This window comes from Antedon mediterranea, chromosome 3 (assembly GCF_964355755.1).
Source record: "Antedon mediterranea chromosome 3, ecAntMedi1.1, whole genome shotgun sequence".
NCBI lineage: Eukaryota > Metazoa > Echinodermata > Crinoidea > Comatulida > Antedonidae > Antedon > Antedon mediterranea.
This window is the reverse complement of record NC_092672.1, coordinates 32,065,808-32,082,397: the sequence shown is the minus strand read 5'-3', so window position 1 is coordinate 32,082,397 and position 16,590 is coordinate 32,065,808. Positions and strand designations below refer to the sequence as shown.

General features: G+C 37.2%; 3 protein-coding genes across 3 annotated transcripts; 2 read left to right on the top strand and 1 right to left on the bottom strand.

The window, feature by feature from the left end:
* Window positions 1-41: 41 nt before the first annotated feature.
* Window positions 42-5,600, top strand: LOC140044309 (uncharacterized). The gene has a single exon (XM_072088787.1). The coding sequence runs from the start codon at window positions 42-44 to the stop codon at window positions 5,598-5,600; it is 5,559 nt and encodes a 1,852-aa protein (XP_071944888.1).
* Window positions 5,601-6,027: 427 nt separating this feature from the next.
* Window positions 6,028-11,847, bottom strand: LOC140045235 (acetyl-coenzyme A transporter 1-like). The gene is made up of 7 exons (XM_072090062.1): window positions 11,742-11,847; window positions 10,240-10,994; window positions 9,569-9,756; window positions 9,040-9,224; window positions 8,492-8,612; window positions 8,097-8,315; window positions 6,028-7,812 (listed from the first exon to the last, which is right to left on the bottom strand). The coding sequence occupies exons 2-7, from the start codon at window positions 10,976-10,978 to the stop codon at window positions 7,642-7,644; spliced, it is 1,623 nt and encodes a 540-aa protein (XP_071946163.1). The 5' UTR covers window positions 10,979-10,994; window positions 11,742-11,847; the 3' UTR covers window positions 6,028-7,641.
* A 41-nt stretch (window positions 11,848-11,888) lies between these two features.
* Window positions 11,889-15,732, top strand: LOC140045236 (uncharacterized). Its single transcript, XM_072090063.1, has 8 exons — window positions 11,889-12,002; window positions 12,346-12,475; window positions 12,671-12,736; window positions 13,077-13,207; window positions 13,623-13,785; window positions 14,102-14,218; window positions 14,345-14,536; window positions 14,765-15,732. The coding sequence occupies exons 2-8, from the start codon at window positions 12,368-12,370 to the stop codon at window positions 14,936-14,938; spliced, it is 951 nt and encodes a 316-aa protein (XP_071946164.1). The 5' UTR covers window positions 11,889-12,002; window positions 12,346-12,367; the 3' UTR covers window positions 14,939-15,732.
* The last annotated feature ends 858 nt before the right edge of the window (window positions 15,733-16,590 follow it).

The following is a 16,590-nucleotide window of genomic DNA, read 5'->3' as shown; positions in this document are numbered from 1 at the left end:
GTGTATCATTGTCCGAATTAGTAAAGTGTAATCCCTTAATAATGGAGGAAAATACGTTCATCGACCTCAGCTTCGAAGAGCTCGAGGTCAAACACCGTTCGTTTAAAGGTCATCTAACGAGGGCAAGGGACCGTTTTACCCGTGTTCTCGACCGAGACGAACCGGAACTGGTTAAAGTGGCATTCGACCATATACAAAAGAAAATTCGAAAGATAACCGACTTACTTGACGCTATGGATGTTGTCAAACCACCTGATGAGACTAACACTACTACACGTCTACATGCAGAACTAATGTCAGCAGCTGATGACGTGGAGAAAAAATATCAAGAGTACAGAAGGTTTTCAAGGAATGAGCAAACCGCTCATTCTTCCCAAGGTGAGCCAACTGCAGCAGGAAAAGATGAAGAGATGATAAAATTAATTAAAGCTCAGTCTGACATGGTGGCACAGCTTACAATAAAATTGAACGGAAACGGCTCAGACAACAAACGGCCTTCAATTAAAACACCAGGACTCCCAGCCCCACGGTGGGATGGATCTCCAAGAAACTTCCATTCTTGGCATGTACGAATTGACCAATACTTCGAATCTGCTGGTATTAAAGGTGACCAAGAAAAATTGATGATTTTGCTCAATGGTGATGCGTTACCCAAATCTATTCAAGATCATATTGCTGATTGCTGTTCTGTTGAAGGTGATAATGGAGCTTGGGCTCGTCTGAAGGAAAAGGTCCCGACTTCAGCTATTGTTCGTGATGTTATTCTGACACTTCAGATGTTGAAGCCAATGAAGTCAGCAACAGCAAAGGAAATGCGGCCTGTTTTGAATGGACTCACAGACTTTGCAAGACGAATGCGTGAACTTGGAAAAGAATTAGAACTCTCATCGTCAGTAGTTGTTGAACTAGCGAGTCAGAAAATCGATGCTGAATTAAGTTTCGAATACATGCGGCAGATAAAGCAAGATGAGCCGACAATACCAAGTTTGATCTCATTCTTACGAAGTGAAACGGAAGCAAGGGAACGTCGAGAGCAACCTCATATGTTTGGCGATCAAAATGCATCTACTCATCACATTACAGGACAAATTAGTACACTTGAAAATACTACCCAATTCCCACCGAAATCTAATTTTAAAGGTGCTGAAACTAGCACGGATGATTGTCCTTTCTGCACTGACCACTCACGTCACTTGATTATAAAGTGCCCTAATTTTAACTCAAAATCTAACGAAGAGAGACGGTTAATGATAATGGAAGCTAGAAGATGTTTCCTATGTTTTCGCACAAATCACAGTGCGTTCAGATGCCCCAGACATGACAAAAAACGCTGCTCTGTATGTCAACTATTTCACCACCGACTGATTGCTTGCCCACCCAATCGCACTTTGAGAATTAACAACGCAGATGGTTTCTGTCAAAGCCAAATGTCACCAAAAACACAGGCGGGAGCGAACACAAATCTACGGCCAATTGTACGCCACGAAAACCAGGTAGGAACCAACTTAGGTCAGAATCCATTCATATATTTGCCAGCATCAACTAACCAAACTGTTTCAAATATGAATTTAGATAAAACGTCAATAAATTCACCTCAGATAGTTCAGGCGGGAGCAAACCCAAGTCTACGTCAGACTGTAGCAGGGCCCAGTCAAAATCCATTCGTGTCTTTGCCTCCATCAACGAACCAGACAATTTCGAAAATGAATTCGACGAGGCATGCCGAACGTCGTCGCTACTCACCGACTACATATGTCGAGATACAAGACAACGAGGGCAATTGGCAGAAAGCTGTCGCATTCTTTGATAGTGGTGCTGATACCACTCTGGTCAAGTGCTCCACCGCTGAAAGTCTAGGCTTAAACGGACTGCCCTTTGTATTTACTTATGGCGTGGCCGGAGGGGGCATCGTACAAGAAAACAGTGCAAGGTATCAACTTCGAGTCAGACCACTACAGGAATTGAAAGCATACGACTTGGTTGCAATTAGTGTACAAAAGCCTGCCCATGATAGCCCATCTGTTGGCGAAGATATCTTTGACGAACACCCTCATTTAACGGTAGTTAAAGAACATTTGCCTGCGGAGGAAGCCGAGATCGACTTACTCATTGGATACGACTATCAAAGTCTTACTACACCACTGAAAACAATACGTTCATTAACTGATCCTGATACATCGCCAACTGCGGCAAAAAGTGCTCTAGGTTGGACAATTATTGGACAAACCATTCCAAAGCCAACTTCCAATGTCATCAGCCACATCACAAACGTAACTTTCATGGACGACTCCCAGCTTTTATATACATCCGATGTCATTGGAGTTAAACCAACAACCTTGTGTACATGTACAGATAGGGAGATCGCTGAATCTCAGTTTATCAAACATTGTAGAAAAAATCTCCAAATAAATGAGAAGGGCCGCATTACCGTGGAAATGCCATGGAAGGATGGATTTCCTGAGTCTCTAGACTGTAATAGAGTACAAGCCGTGACGAGGATGATTTCACATGAGGCTAGGTTGCTAAAAAACAAGCAAATCAATGACTACAATGATGAAATTCAAGCTCTCCTTGACAATGGATTTACGCGTGAGCTTACGCCAAGTGAAGACAGAAATGAAGGATGGTACCTTCAACACCATGCTGTCCATCAGCAACACAAGACAACGAAGATTCGAATTGTATGGAATTCCGCTACTAAGTTTAACGGGTTGTGTCTCAACGACGGATTCCACAAAGGGCCAGATTTCCTAAACTCACTTGTGACATGCTTTCTATACTGGCGGAAGTACGGAATTGCCATAGCTGGAGACGTTCGGAAGATGTTTAACCAGATTGCATTATCAGTGCGTGATCAAAAGTTTCATCGTTTTGTCTGGCGATTTGGTGATACCTCAAAGGATATTAGGTATTTTCAGTGGTTGCGTTTGCCGTTTGGGGACAAACCAGCACCGGACATTTCTATGATGGCCGTTCGTTTACTAGCTGAGGCTAACGCCGATTCAGATCCTATAGGGGCTCTTAGGATCAAAGATCGTATGTACATGGATGATATAACCGACTCATTTACAAAACCGAACGATGCAGTTGAGGCAGTTGAGCAGGTTACTCGTATTCTAAGAAAGGGATCTTTCGAAATCAAAGTGTGGCATTCTAACCATCCGATGGTAGACCAGTGCCCTGAAGAGAAGCACACACGTGTTTTAGGCCACTTGTGGAATAAGCTAGATGACACTGTAACAATTCAACTTGATAGATTCGATGAAGAACAGACTCCACTTACCAAAAGAAAAGTTTCCAGTCTTGTTGCCAGGTTGTGGGATCCATTAGGAATGTTGAGCCCTGTGAGTATTCGTTATAAAATTGGACTCCAGGAGATTTGGGCAGCTAGGCTTGATTGGGACGACGTGTTTGATGATGAGCAAACAACTATGTGGAAAGGTTTTATAAAGGAGATGAATCATCTTGTGGGATTCGAAATTCCACGTCAGCTAACGCCTGAGGATTCTATTGCTTACCCTCAGTTACACTGTTTCAGTGATGCTAGTGAAGCTGCATTTGGTTCTGTCATCTGGCTGCGTTGGGATACCCCAGCAGGAGTTAAATTGACATACGTTATAGCAAAGGCTCTAGTTGCACCGTTAAAGAAAAGATCAATTCCAAGATTAGAGTTAACTGCAGTTGTTGTCATGGCTCGACTCGCTAAACTTGTCTTAGAAGTGGTAGGAGATGTTAGTCTATGCAAGTTCTGGACCGACTCGAAAGTTGTCCTGTCTTGGGTTAGGTCACCCGCCAGGACCTTCAAACCGTTTGTGTCTGCTCGTGTTCAAGAGATTCAGGATACACTTCCAACATTTATTGATGACTTATGTTACATCCCTTCTAACATCAATCCAGCGGATCAGTTAACCAAGCCAATATACCCAAGTGACCTTCAGAAATGGATTCAAGGCCCAGATTTTCTTTTTCAAAGTTCTAACCAATGGCCAAACTATGAACCCGACTATGACACAGAGTTAAAACAAATGGTTGTAAAGGAGTACACAACGGAGTCTCTACGCAAAACGAATTATGTTACAGCTGTCAGAGGTAGGCCTACATTTGAAGACCTGTTGGTCAACACCGTGTCAAATTGGACTAGGCTGGTTCACCGAATAGCATACTGTCGTCGATTCATTTTAAAAAGGCGACCAGAAACCCTCTTTTTGACTGCCGACGAACTGCAAAGGGCTGAATTTTCACTCTTCTACGTTTCTCAGCGCACTGCGAACGATCGTTTGGATGCTTGGAGTACTAGAAAGCTAAACCCTAAAGTGGACGAGAGTGGTATGATAAGGGTCGAGGGAAGACTTAACAAGCTTCATATCCCTGAACAACAAAAACGGCCGATTCTTCTTCGTAGAGGATCATTTCTGGTAGAGTTGTTTGCCAAATATATTCATAAGACGATTGGTCATCAGGGATACCGAGTGGCTGTTGCAAGCACATTTAAACGTGGAATTTACATACTCGGAGGACCCAAATTGTTTAAAGATATTGCTGCCAAATGTATGTTCTGTCGAACTCGACGTAGGAGTTTACTTAGCCAACAAATGGGAGAACTTCCCAGTTTTAGAGGCGATCCGCATACACCACCCTTTTGTAACGTAGCTCTTGATTTCTTTGGACCGATTTCTATCAAGCTCACTCGTAATACCAATACAGAAGGTAACATTCTGATAGTGACCTGCATGACCACACGAGTTATCTCATTAGAATTAGTGGATTCTCTATCATCAGAATCATTTATTAATGCTTGGAGACGATTTGTCTGCTCGCGGGGGATCCACCCAGTAACCGCCTTTAGTGACCATGGCCGCAATTTCGTCGGCGCTCAGCAGAAGTTGAGAGATTGGATCAAATCATGGGACGAACTAAAATTAAAGATGGAATTCAGGAAAACCAATACATCTTTCGACTGGCAGTTCAATACTCCTTACGCTTCTCACATGAATGGAGTTGTCGAATCGCTTATAAGGAGTTGCCGTAAAGGTCTAGATGCCGTAGTCGATTACCATCATCGCCGTTTTAGTGCCCTTGAATGGCAGACTATTTTGAGTGAAGTGACTTATCTTATAAACTCACGACCATTGTTTCCGGATGGGCCTGATCCACTTGAATCACCGCCAATTACTGGTAATGATATTCTATTTCCACATGGACAACCCGTACTCTTGCAACCGAACTTGGAAGTGGTAACGAATCAGAAGAGTATTGTCGACATCGCACAACGACGTGTTCATGCATTCTGGGATTGTTGGATGTGTTATATGCCACCTCAATTAGTACAACGTTCAAAGTGGTTTCACCCAAGAGAAAATTTGCAGATTGGAGATTTAGTGCTAGTACTGGAACCTGGATTAAAGGGGGTTGCAGCACCACGTGGACATTGGCGACGGGGAATAGTTGTGGATGTGAAGCCAGGGAAGGACAATCTCGTTCGGAAGGCCATGATTAAAACTGTTGAAAGATCGAATATAAGTATTAAGGAAAGGCCTGTACATAAGTTGTGTTTGATTGCAACTGTGGGAGAACTTAACCACGGGTTTTCTTCTAAATAAGGAATGCTTTATTATGTAACTACTTGAGTCGTGAACATTTAATTACTGCATTTAATTTTAATTAATTTGTTGTGGTTATTTTTCGAAATATGTACTGTGACTCATGTCAATTTGTCACGAGGCGGGAGTGTTTCGGATTTCGAACTTTGACGTTGGTGGCGTAAATATTTTATTTGATTGTACGCAGAATTGTCAGCAAGATAATTATAACGCTTATTATCTAATAGTAGATACTGTAACTTTCTTATTTCTGACAGTGATACGTGGGAGTACTACGTACGTTATTATAACCTTTAAGTTGTGTTAATGTTCTTGACTTGGATATAAAAATTATTTGTTAGGCTATTTAGTTAAGTGTTTCGATCAGCTAATTGGCCATAAGCCTGCCTAGCCTAGCTAGCCCTCGTGTAGTGCTACTAGTAGTAGTTTGACTGTATGTATGTATCTGCTATGCTGTTTTGCGGGGTTGTTTGCACACGCAGCTGTGCTGCCTTGTGCGTGTTTTCATTGAGTTTATTTGTGTTTCAGACTTTACCGAAGAATAAAGAACGGTTAAAGCAACTACCACGAGTTTGTGTATCATTGTCCGAACTAAGTAGCAATATTTATGTAGGACCTTGTACAGAAAATACCAAGAGAATTGGAATATGAAGGGAAAATGATTGTATTTGTGATTTAGTGTTATTCACTTTCATTTTACTATTATTATTTCAGATACGTACATCCATAGTTACAAAATCATGGTCCTAGGATACAAAAAGAACACAGCAGCACCATGTACATGTAAACATTGCAAATCATGGTCTTGAAATGAAGGATTTGGGATTTTATTTGAAACCTTATTGGGTTTTCGCTACATCTTTAACTAGTGTATTCAATAGACCTTAACAATCTAAATATATTGTTAAAATACAGAGACCACCACCAAACAACTGCTAAAGAATAAACGTTGGTGGTAAGAGGGGTATTTGATTTGAGAAAAAGAATCAAAAAAATTTAAAACCAGAACAAAAATATTAAACAATGTTCAATTTTTTTAGGCAAACACCCAAGGAATTAATATATTGTTTAAAATAGAGACCACGCCACACACCTAGAGATTTTAGTGGTAAGAGAGGTCTTTAGTTAGAATAAGACAAAGAAACTTAAAACCAGAACAAAAATATTACCAACGTACAATGTTTATTTCTTTAGGCACACACCCAATGACTTAATTGGGTTAATTAATATATTGTTTAAAATAGAGACAACTACAACGAAAGCATTTGGTGGTGTGGATAGCACTAATAGTATACTGAGGTAGTTAAGAACAATAGGCAGTTAAGGAAACAGAACAACATAGTACCAATGAATAACCAATAATTTTTTTAGGAACACATGCAAGAGTGAAAGGACACAAACACAAGAAAACACCTCGAGTCTTGAATCAACATTTCAAATAACAGACATTCTACTAAGACAAAAAGTTGACAATAAAATGCCAATAAACAGTAAAAAAAAATTATAACAACATTAACAACAACATTAAACAAGTGTTGAAATATATCTATTTAATTAGAATTCCAATATAAAGTAATTCATTAATAGTAACATTAAGAAACTTAATAATTATTTTGATTCATTAAGTATGAATTAATTTGAAAACAAATATATATATAATTAGGAAAAATTCATTGAAACTATCGTAAATAGAAATGGCCATAAACATTTGGCAAATATCAATGTCTTTGAGTAAAATCTCCAATTTTAAAAACATTTGTCAATTAAAACACATCCTAAATTTCTCAAAACTAGGAGCCAATGAACCTCTTCTGTAAGAACTAAAGATCATGAAGATTGTTCAATAATCAAATATACATAAATATATACACCTGTATCATAGACCCTAACCTAACATTTAACCTAACCATGATACAGGTAAAATATGTGATACACATGAGATGCTGTATTATGGAATTTGCCTATGATACTGGATAAATATTGTTATATGTGGAGATACAGCATTGTATTGCTAGCATCATACTGTCTCCTCTGCTAACTGTCAAACTGTTGAAACAGAAAGTCTCCACTGAGAGTCATCAAGATATTGTAATTGTCGTGTTTTCTTTGCCATCAATCGATACCATATAAAACCAATGATAATACAAATGACACTTTCAACATAGTAACCATCTAGGTCAATGCTGCACACACCTCCCGCTTTCAAACACACCTACAAAATCCCGAAAAGATGATTGGTTGAAGGAGCTGGGAAATACTTTATTATGAAATTACTCTTATATTCAAACAATTAAACTTTATTACCCCTAATTCATTTTCTTGTGGTATACTCAGATTCATATACATGTTTAAAAAGCACATAAAAAGGCAAGCACAAGTACAACAATCATAATAAAAAAAACACAGCAACTGATCATAACTGGGCCCTCTGGGAGACCAGTCTTTGACTGAAGAGGTTACAAAGTATAAATAGATATAATAAAATAACAAACATACCTCTTTTTCTTCTTTGGTATCGCAATCGTAGCCAGCGTCTGCACCGTGGCATGACCTAAACGTCAAGAAGTCAATAAGCCACAACGCAACAGTTGCTGGCCAATTTCCTCCTAGATTTGCAACAGTGTTCAAGAGGGTTATATAAGTACCACCGATAAGTGGATCGCTGATTTTCGAATGAAATGCCATAATAGATACAAACATACAGTAAAGTGTCACCTAAAAAAAAATAAAGACATAAATTTAATTTTAGATATTGCCTTGCCGCTTGTTGCGTGTATATACCACATTAACTCATCCTTCGGTTAGGACGTAAAGAAGCTGATTGCATGTACAGTATATACCACATTGACTCGTCCTTCGGTTAGAATGTAAAGTTTTGGTCTATATCTTACCTGGTGGAATGCGTAACACAGCAGAATGACAATATAATAAGAGTTAGGAAATTCACCACTTTCAAGTTTCATTGATGGGGTCCAGTTTACAATGTACATAAAAACAATTCCCATTAATAATCTATAAAACCAAAGATATTAGTTTTAATAATTAACCTCACAGAAAACTTATAATAATCAATGATAATAATTGATGGCCAGTAAAAATTAAACTGGCTGATTGACCCAGTGGGCAAAATAAGGACAAACCTGCACTTGATTAGTTTAAACTATTTTTAAGCCCTTCCCTTGTTATAATTATTATTATTTTTATGTTACAATGTTTATAATTTATATTCATGGGTAAAATAAATGAAATATAATATGAATAAATAAAAGCATATTGGCGTCCTTGGTGAAGATAGACATGCTTTTCAATGACAATTTACATTATTTAGCACAGACTTATGTCCAAATTTAGCCTAAATGGGATTACACTCAAGCATAGGATTATACTTGGTCCTATACAATTTTCAAAATATTTGCCGATTATTTCAAGTGTAGCTTACCTAAAGGGCATAGCGTTCAGCATGACATTAAGCGGCTTAGGCCCTGCAGTATATTTAGCTATAACCCAAGGTAATATAATTTGTATTGGCACCAATGGAACAGCAAGCATGGCTAGCCTTTCTTTGGGTACCCCAGCTTCTATTAACTTTAAACCCGTCACACTGTCAGTGGCTGCAAAACCAATCTGAAAAGAGAGATAATAAGCTGGTTAAATTAATGTATATAATCTTGTATAAAGATCTGTCTACACAAACTTGATTGTGATGTGCTCAAATATGACAGTGATATGCCCACATATGGTAGTGATAATGATATGACATTATCATGTCTATATATGGGCACATCACATTATTTGTCATATAAAGTTAGATAGTGTAGACAGAGCTTAATCCCCACTAGAACATAAATAAGATATATTGCTTGTTTCTAAATTTGTCAATATTACAGTTGTAATTAATAAAACAGTTTCACATCAGGGTTTACATTGAACACTACTGTATTTATAGGAACCGAAATATGAGTACTTACTTTTATAGTAAGTGCGATCAATATGTATTGTTTTACTGGAACAAGTTTTACAATTTTATATAGTTGCTTGTACGTTCCTACAACGCCTTCTATAGATTCTTCCTCTTTTTGATCAGAACGTTCATGTTTTAAAATAAATACTAGCGTCGTACAAATGATGAATACTAGACCCCAAAAAAATAGAAAATCTGAAAAGAAAATCAATACTAATCATATGAAACAGTACAGCAAAACAATTAATTATACAATACATACAATGTAATTAAATATTTAACAATACAGAGGTTTGGGTTAAAAATTGTTGATATGCAATGTCCAGGTGTGCCGTACATTAAGGTAGAATTATAGTACAGTATATTAATTAATAACTTGCCATTAAAAAACACATTTCAGAATATACTAGAAAACAGACATGCTAAAGGTGTTTAATATTGTGTATATACTGTAGTATATAAATTTAAATCAGAGATTGAGAGTTAATTGGACAAACCACCTATTGAAGTTCAACCCATAGGAGAACGTGGGAAGGAATATCTAGAGGGGCATATAAGCAGAATTTACTTATAATAAGCCAAAGAATTTTGTTGTGTTGCAACCAATTGAGGTGATACTGCCTTTACTCATTAAAACTTGTCAAATTGATGAATGAAATCTTGTTTACTTTCACTAACCTGTGAGAGTAAACAACCCCTCATCAGCTGGTTCTGAGCGAATATATGCATTACAAAACTCTGCTGATTCAAATGCAAGAAAAACAACATTACCAAGGAAATACCCAGCAGTCTGACCAACAGAATTGCACGTGGATGCGTAACCTAGGTTACGCTTTGCAAGCATCGTAAGGGCCCACCCATCCACCGCTATATCTTGAGTAGCTGCTAAAAAGTTCAATAAAAAAAATAACACTGTTAAGACAAGAACGTTTGGTTCTATGTTAGAGCCTTTTTCCCCAAGAAAAGACTTCACATTCCATGAGAGCAATATCATTGTTGTCCCAATTAAATATTGTGTCGGGATCAGCCATGTTTTCCGTCGACCGAATCTTGAGATAAAAACCGAATCCACAATCGGTGCCCAGAGTAGTTTTAAACTGAAAGGCCAGAATATAAAACTCAACATGGCTTGCTGTTTGTATGAGATCTTGTACGCTTGCAGAACAAGTGGTAGGCTCCCAGCTAGGCCTAATGGAATCCCTTGAAGGATGTACAGAAAGAGAAGAATGGCCACATTCCATCGATCCTCTTCTAGTCCTCTGTGAGGTGCCATCTCTGTAGTTCCAGGCCTCAATAATAAACGTGTTCCCCCCTCGTCCATGTATCTTTCGTCACTCTCAATACCATATTGAGTTCCAGATCTAGTTTTACTGTTATACGTTGTACGTGGTTGCTTTACATTTTTTCGGGATGTCATTCCAAGTGTCTTTAATCTGAAAATATAAATAATATTTGTGATTGAATGATTTGATTTTGGAAGAGTTTGATGTAGCAAAAATAAGTTAGGTTAAAGATTTATAAGATATATAATAATAATTACAATGAAGTAATCAATTGTATACCTGTACTGTATTGTATATGCAGACTCTTGGCAGACTCCGCAATAATACAATTAAATTTTAAAATAATAAAAAACACATTCTCCCTACCTACTCTACTAGCTACTTTAGATTTACTTTAGAGATAGACCACAAGAAGACCCAAGTCTCGTCAAACAAATTTAGCCCTATTTATTAAGAAAAAATGTAGGCCTATAGTGAATTGAATTGATTAAATCATTTTTATTTTATTTATTGGCCTAATTATAATTTATGTGGTGATTCGGTGGTTTAACTTTGTTATGCCAAAATATAAAAATGTGTCACATAACATTTTATAATAGAGTCAAACAAAAGGCCTATGATTTACTCTACTAACTATTATTAACTGCCTGTAACTAGTCTATACTAGGGCCAGGCCTAGCCTAGATTCACTACTGTACCACTAGGCCCTCTACCCTCAGAGGCTCTGTACGGTACCGGATCGAACGTCACACCACCGCCAGCACACCGGCGAAATATGGCGTTCAGATTTGCACAGCTGGTAGCAAAATTCATTGAAAATAAGGTAATTTTAAAATCCACTGTGGATATTAAATATTTCTATTTCTTTTTAAAAGTTAATTTCATTGAAAGACTTACCTTTTTCTACTAAATATTGGTACAAATTCGACTATTTCCTCTCTTCAAGTTTTTGTTTCTCCGACTTTTTGTCGTGTAGCCTGTTGCTAAAGAGCGCCTCCTACGGTGACGATATTAATGGTGGCGCTAGACTAATATTTTTTCTCAATATCATCACTCGACTTCTCTCTTCAACCTACCCTAGAGCTAGGGGTTACTTTTTCCAAAATCAAAACTTCTCATTAATAATAGGCTTAAAATTAAATATTATTGTTATCGACGGTAAGTATTGTGTGGCATATGCCAAATATATCAAGGTGTCAAAGGCTAGGTTAGTTCCAAGCCTAACTAGAGCGCTGTATATGTAGGCCTAGATACGCCGGTGCTACTAGCCTAGCTAGTATAAGTAAGTAGTATATAGTAGGCTAGGCCTACTAGGCCTAGTAGTATTACTAACTTGCTAGGAGGGCAGGCTAGTATAGTAGCCTATAGGCCAGCAGTAGTAGTACTAGTCTAGGCCCTGCCTGGCCTACTAGTAGTAGTAGCAGGAAAAAAAATCAGATTTCCATTTATTGTCAATTTGATGATTTTTATTTTATTTTTAATTAAATTATTTTTATTGTAGGAATTGGAAACCAGCCAACAAGATGTCTGATGAATCTGATGGAGAAAGTGACACACAGCCGCAACAGCAACAAATCAGCACAATTCAGTTGCCACCCCCTCAGCCAATTGTCATCGATCCTGATGCTACAGTAAATACTACACCTAATGCACTTGTCAATGACACACCTCTCCCAGGGGTTGTATAGTGGGTCATACAATTAAAGTGCCTAACGAGCCACCCAGCACATTTACATCCTTGAGAAATAAAGTACACTTAATAATGTGTTATATGACTTGTACTCATTTTGTTTAAAAATAAAATACTTTAATTTGTTTTATAACAGGACGTTGATCTAAATCATCGAAGGATTGATAGAATCCAACATCTTGAAGTGCTCTATCAAGTAATTGTAAGTATCTAAGACCCCATTTACACTTACGTTTTGGGATGGGTCGCGTGTGAATACAACATAAAGTTAGGCCAGCCCTGAGTCGTGACCATTGGCTTGATAAAATGAAGTAAAGTGAATCTTCAGGGCCGCTGTGTAAACACGCTGGATCGGTCCCAAACGATTGAATGTGAACTCAATCCAGGGCCAAGACACAAAGTGCAAATGGGGTCTATGTATCTACAGTAGTAATACTCCACTGTAAGATGGCCAATTTCTTTTGTATTTTAATTAGTCTACAGTATTAATAACTAGTTTTCCCAGACCATATTTAACCTTTTGAATTATTACTTCTTTTTAGTCTCTTTGTTTACGTCAAAATGAAATAGAGAAGATAGAAGGATTGGCACAGTTAGTGACATTAGAAGATCTTGATCTCTATGACAACAAACTAAAAAAGATTGAGGGTTTACAAACACTTACAAACCTACAGTAAGTATTATAAATAGTAATCTAAATCATACTCTAATGCACTGTACACAAATATTATGCTAAATGGCTGTTGCACCATACAAGATACAACTTTATTGTAAAAATTTTAATTTTGAGATATGTATGTACTGTACTAAGTAGAAAATGGGATAAATATTTGAATTAAATTATTATAATACAAATTACTATCTATTGACATTTTTATTAAATAAATAACAAGTCATGTGCAGTGTTGAGTTTTTGAAACAGGTTCTAGATAGATTGAAACAATATAGTCAGGTTAAAAGATGTCATAAAATAGGGTCCTGTGAGCAATTTGTGGTGAATGTTGGCAACCGGTCCACATATACCTCTTTTAACCAAATACTTTACCTGAATACACACACATTTTTCAACAACTCTTTCCTCCTTGCAGTACACTGGATCTGTCTTTTAATGCCATTCGTGTAGTGGAGAACTTGGAGTTGTTGGTGAAGATAAAGAAGCTTTTCCTGATTCAAAATAAGATTTCAAGAATTGACAACCTCTCTTCACTGACCCAGATGATTATGTTAGAGTTGGGCAGCAATAGAATTAGGGTGAGTAGTGTGTCATGTGAAGGAGAGCTTCCATGAATTAGATGAATTTGTCTGATCTTATACTGTCCAATAGGGCTCATTATCATCTCATTCTAAACCTTTGATCTGCTTCTCCTAAAATGTCAGTAATAAAACCATGTAAAAGACTGGAAATGGCTGTCAGAGGTCAACCTTCCATGTTTTTTATCTGCATGGTCCACTGTTCACCTAGTTTTCTATGCCAATATAGCAGCATAAAGGCGTGTATTTAGACACATGCTTGGACATGCCTCAACACTGTTGACAAATTATGAAATATGTATTATATTTATTTCAGAAACTGGAAAATTTGGATGCACTGGTGAACCTAGAGAGCTTATTCATTGGCAAGAATAAGATAACAAAGCTTGAAAACTTAGGTGCTCTTAAAAAGCTGAAAGTGTTAAGTATACAGGTTAGTAAAACAACTTGACCTCATAAGTATGAAGACTCAAACATGAACCAACATGTGCACACTAATAATGTTGGTGCCTAACCACACTGCCATAATGTCAAAATAATATATAACCTTTATTTTCAGAGTAATCGAATTACTAAAATAGAAAACTTAGATGAATTGGAAATGTTAGAAGAATTGTACTTAAGTCACAATGGTGTTGAAGCAATCGAAGGATTAGAAAAGAATATGAACCTAACGACCCTTGACCTGGCCTGTAACAAGGTCAAAAGGATTGAGAATGTTGGACATCTTGTCAAGTTAGAGGAATTCTGGGTAAGAATTTAAACTAATTTTCATGTATAGTACTTTCAAATTTTACTTATTTACTATATTATGTAAGCTTTGTCTATGCACATGATGTCATATCTCTACCATATTTGGGCATATCACTACCATATTTAGACACACTTTATTTGGCAAACTAGTTTTATAGTGTAGACAGATTTATGTACACTGTTTGAAATCCATATTTTTATATATATATATTTTTGGTTCAAAAAGTTTAATGGAAATCTGCTGGAAAACTTTGCTGACCTAGATAAGCTACGCAACGCCACCAATCTACAGACGGTCTACTTGGAACAAAACCCAATCCAGAAGGATTCGGCATACAGACGCAAAGTGAAATTGGCTCTGCCATGTCTTGTGCAGATTGATGCCACATACTGCAGATGAGATCCTCATTAATGCCATATCTTGTACAGGCCAAATTCACAATCTTCAAAAGATATTGTCAATGCAGTCTCCTGTGTAGACTAAAGCCTTGTCTACACTATCAAACTTCATGTGACAAAAAAATGTGATGTGCCTATATATGGACATGATGATGTCATACCACTACCATATGTGGGCATATCACTATTTGATCAAATCACACCTTTTTGTCAAACTAGTTTGCTATAGTGTAGACTGAGCTTAAAGCTGTGTTGGCTGATGATATCATTGTCAGTGCCATCTCTTGTACAAATCAATGTCATTGGAGATGTCTATTGACCAAGCAATCAAATGATCTTGTTAGCCTATTTTAAGTGAATTTAATTATACCATGGCACTGGTGGTACTATTGCTAATAATGTTAAAGGAGAGCCCTGGATAAAAAAAACTCATTGTATTATTTTAGACTCAGAATTTCCAATAATCAATTTCACAATATTGTAATTTTCCAGTTACAGTAGTAAAAGTTCACAGTGCTAAATGATGTATGTAGAACTTATTTATTTTAAAATTAGCTATAGTACTTATAATACAGTTAAACACCTATTAAGGAGACACCTTCGGGACCGAACAAAGTGTCTCCTTAATAAGGACTGTCAACATCATTTCCCCTAGTTTGTTCATAGGAAAGTATTTCCTTTATATTTATATATTATACCAAATTATTATTTTGTGGAATATTGAATACATCAATAATTAGACAGTTTGCAGTTCTAGAATGGTGATGTTGTGTTGCATATTTTTCAATTTTTTATAAATTTAGTAAGTTTTTATCATTAAGATAATAAAATTACATTAGTGTAACCTTCGGAATTTGTTTTCTATTATAATATACTACTGTATACTGCTTTTTGAATGAAGAGCAGTTTCACACCAATGTTACTGTAGGATTGAGCCAAGGCAACCACACACTGAGCTCGCCTTGCAAAGATAGGAACTCGTAACAGTCATTTGATCTTATGTCTGGCTGCAACAAATACCAACAGTACTGTACTATTTCTGTGGTGTGTGGTGTTAAGGAGCGTGGAACTGATTGTGTCACAGCCACAGATAAACTCTTTGATCTCCGGAGCTCATCATCCTGTTGTTAGATTGCCTTGATTGAGCCAAGTGACTTTGGCAGGTAAACTGATATACAACAGGATGGGCCACTCAAATGACTCAACCTATTCCATATTGCTTTGAGAAAAATCATTATTTTGCAGCTTGGTTTGAGTTTAAAATACCATCTCGTCACTCAACTATTGTTGCTTTCAACATTCAACTTGGTCTAGGAGAGGCTATCCTGTTTTACACTAAATCTAAGAAATAATAAGGAATAATAATTGCTTACCCGAATTTTTCTTTCTGAAAAATCCTGTGAATTATCATGGATGTTGTTATACCATGAACATCTCCTTTATAGATCCAAGGAGGAAAACTAGCTCCATCGTTATTTTCCACTGTGAATTGCGGTTGTCTGCTAAATTTAACCTGTACGCAAAGTAATGTTGTGCGGCGTACGCCTGGTGATAAGTACACACTCACGGGCAGTTGATAACCGTGTAGCCTAGGGCTTAGAGGCCATCTTCTACTACTGACAAGTAAATACCTACAATAATCGAATTGCAACG

Excerpts from the sequence above, each read along its gene's own strand:
- LOC140044309 (XM_072088787.1), top strand. The coding sequence starts at position 42 with ATGGAGGAAAATACGTTCATCGACCTCAGCTTCGAAGAGCTCGAGGTC.
- LOC140045235 (XM_072090062.1), bottom strand. The coding sequence starts at position 10,978 with ATGACATCCCGAAAAAATGTAAAGCAACCACGTACAACGTATAACAGT. Across the intron at positions 8,613-9,039 it reads CTGAACGCTATGCCCTTTAG|ATTATTAATGGGAATTGTTT; the intron begins GTAAGCTACACT and ends TTGGTTTTATAG. Across the intron at positions 8,316-8,491 it reads TGTGTTACGCATTCCACCAG|GTGACACTTTACTGTATGTT; the intron begins GTAAGATATAGA and ends ATTTTTTTTTAG.
- LOC140045236 (XM_072090063.1), top strand. The coding sequence starts at position 12,368 with ATGTCTGATGAATCTGATGGAGAAAGTGACACACAGCCGCAACAGCAA. Across the intron at positions 13,208-13,622 it reads CAAACACTTACAAACCTACA|TACACTGGATCTGTCTTTTA; the intron begins GTAAGTATTATA and ends TCCTCCTTGCAG. Across the intron at positions 14,219-14,344 it reads TGAAAGTGTTAAGTATACAG|AGTAATCGAATTACTAAAAT; the intron begins GTTAGTAAAACA and ends CTTTATTTTCAG.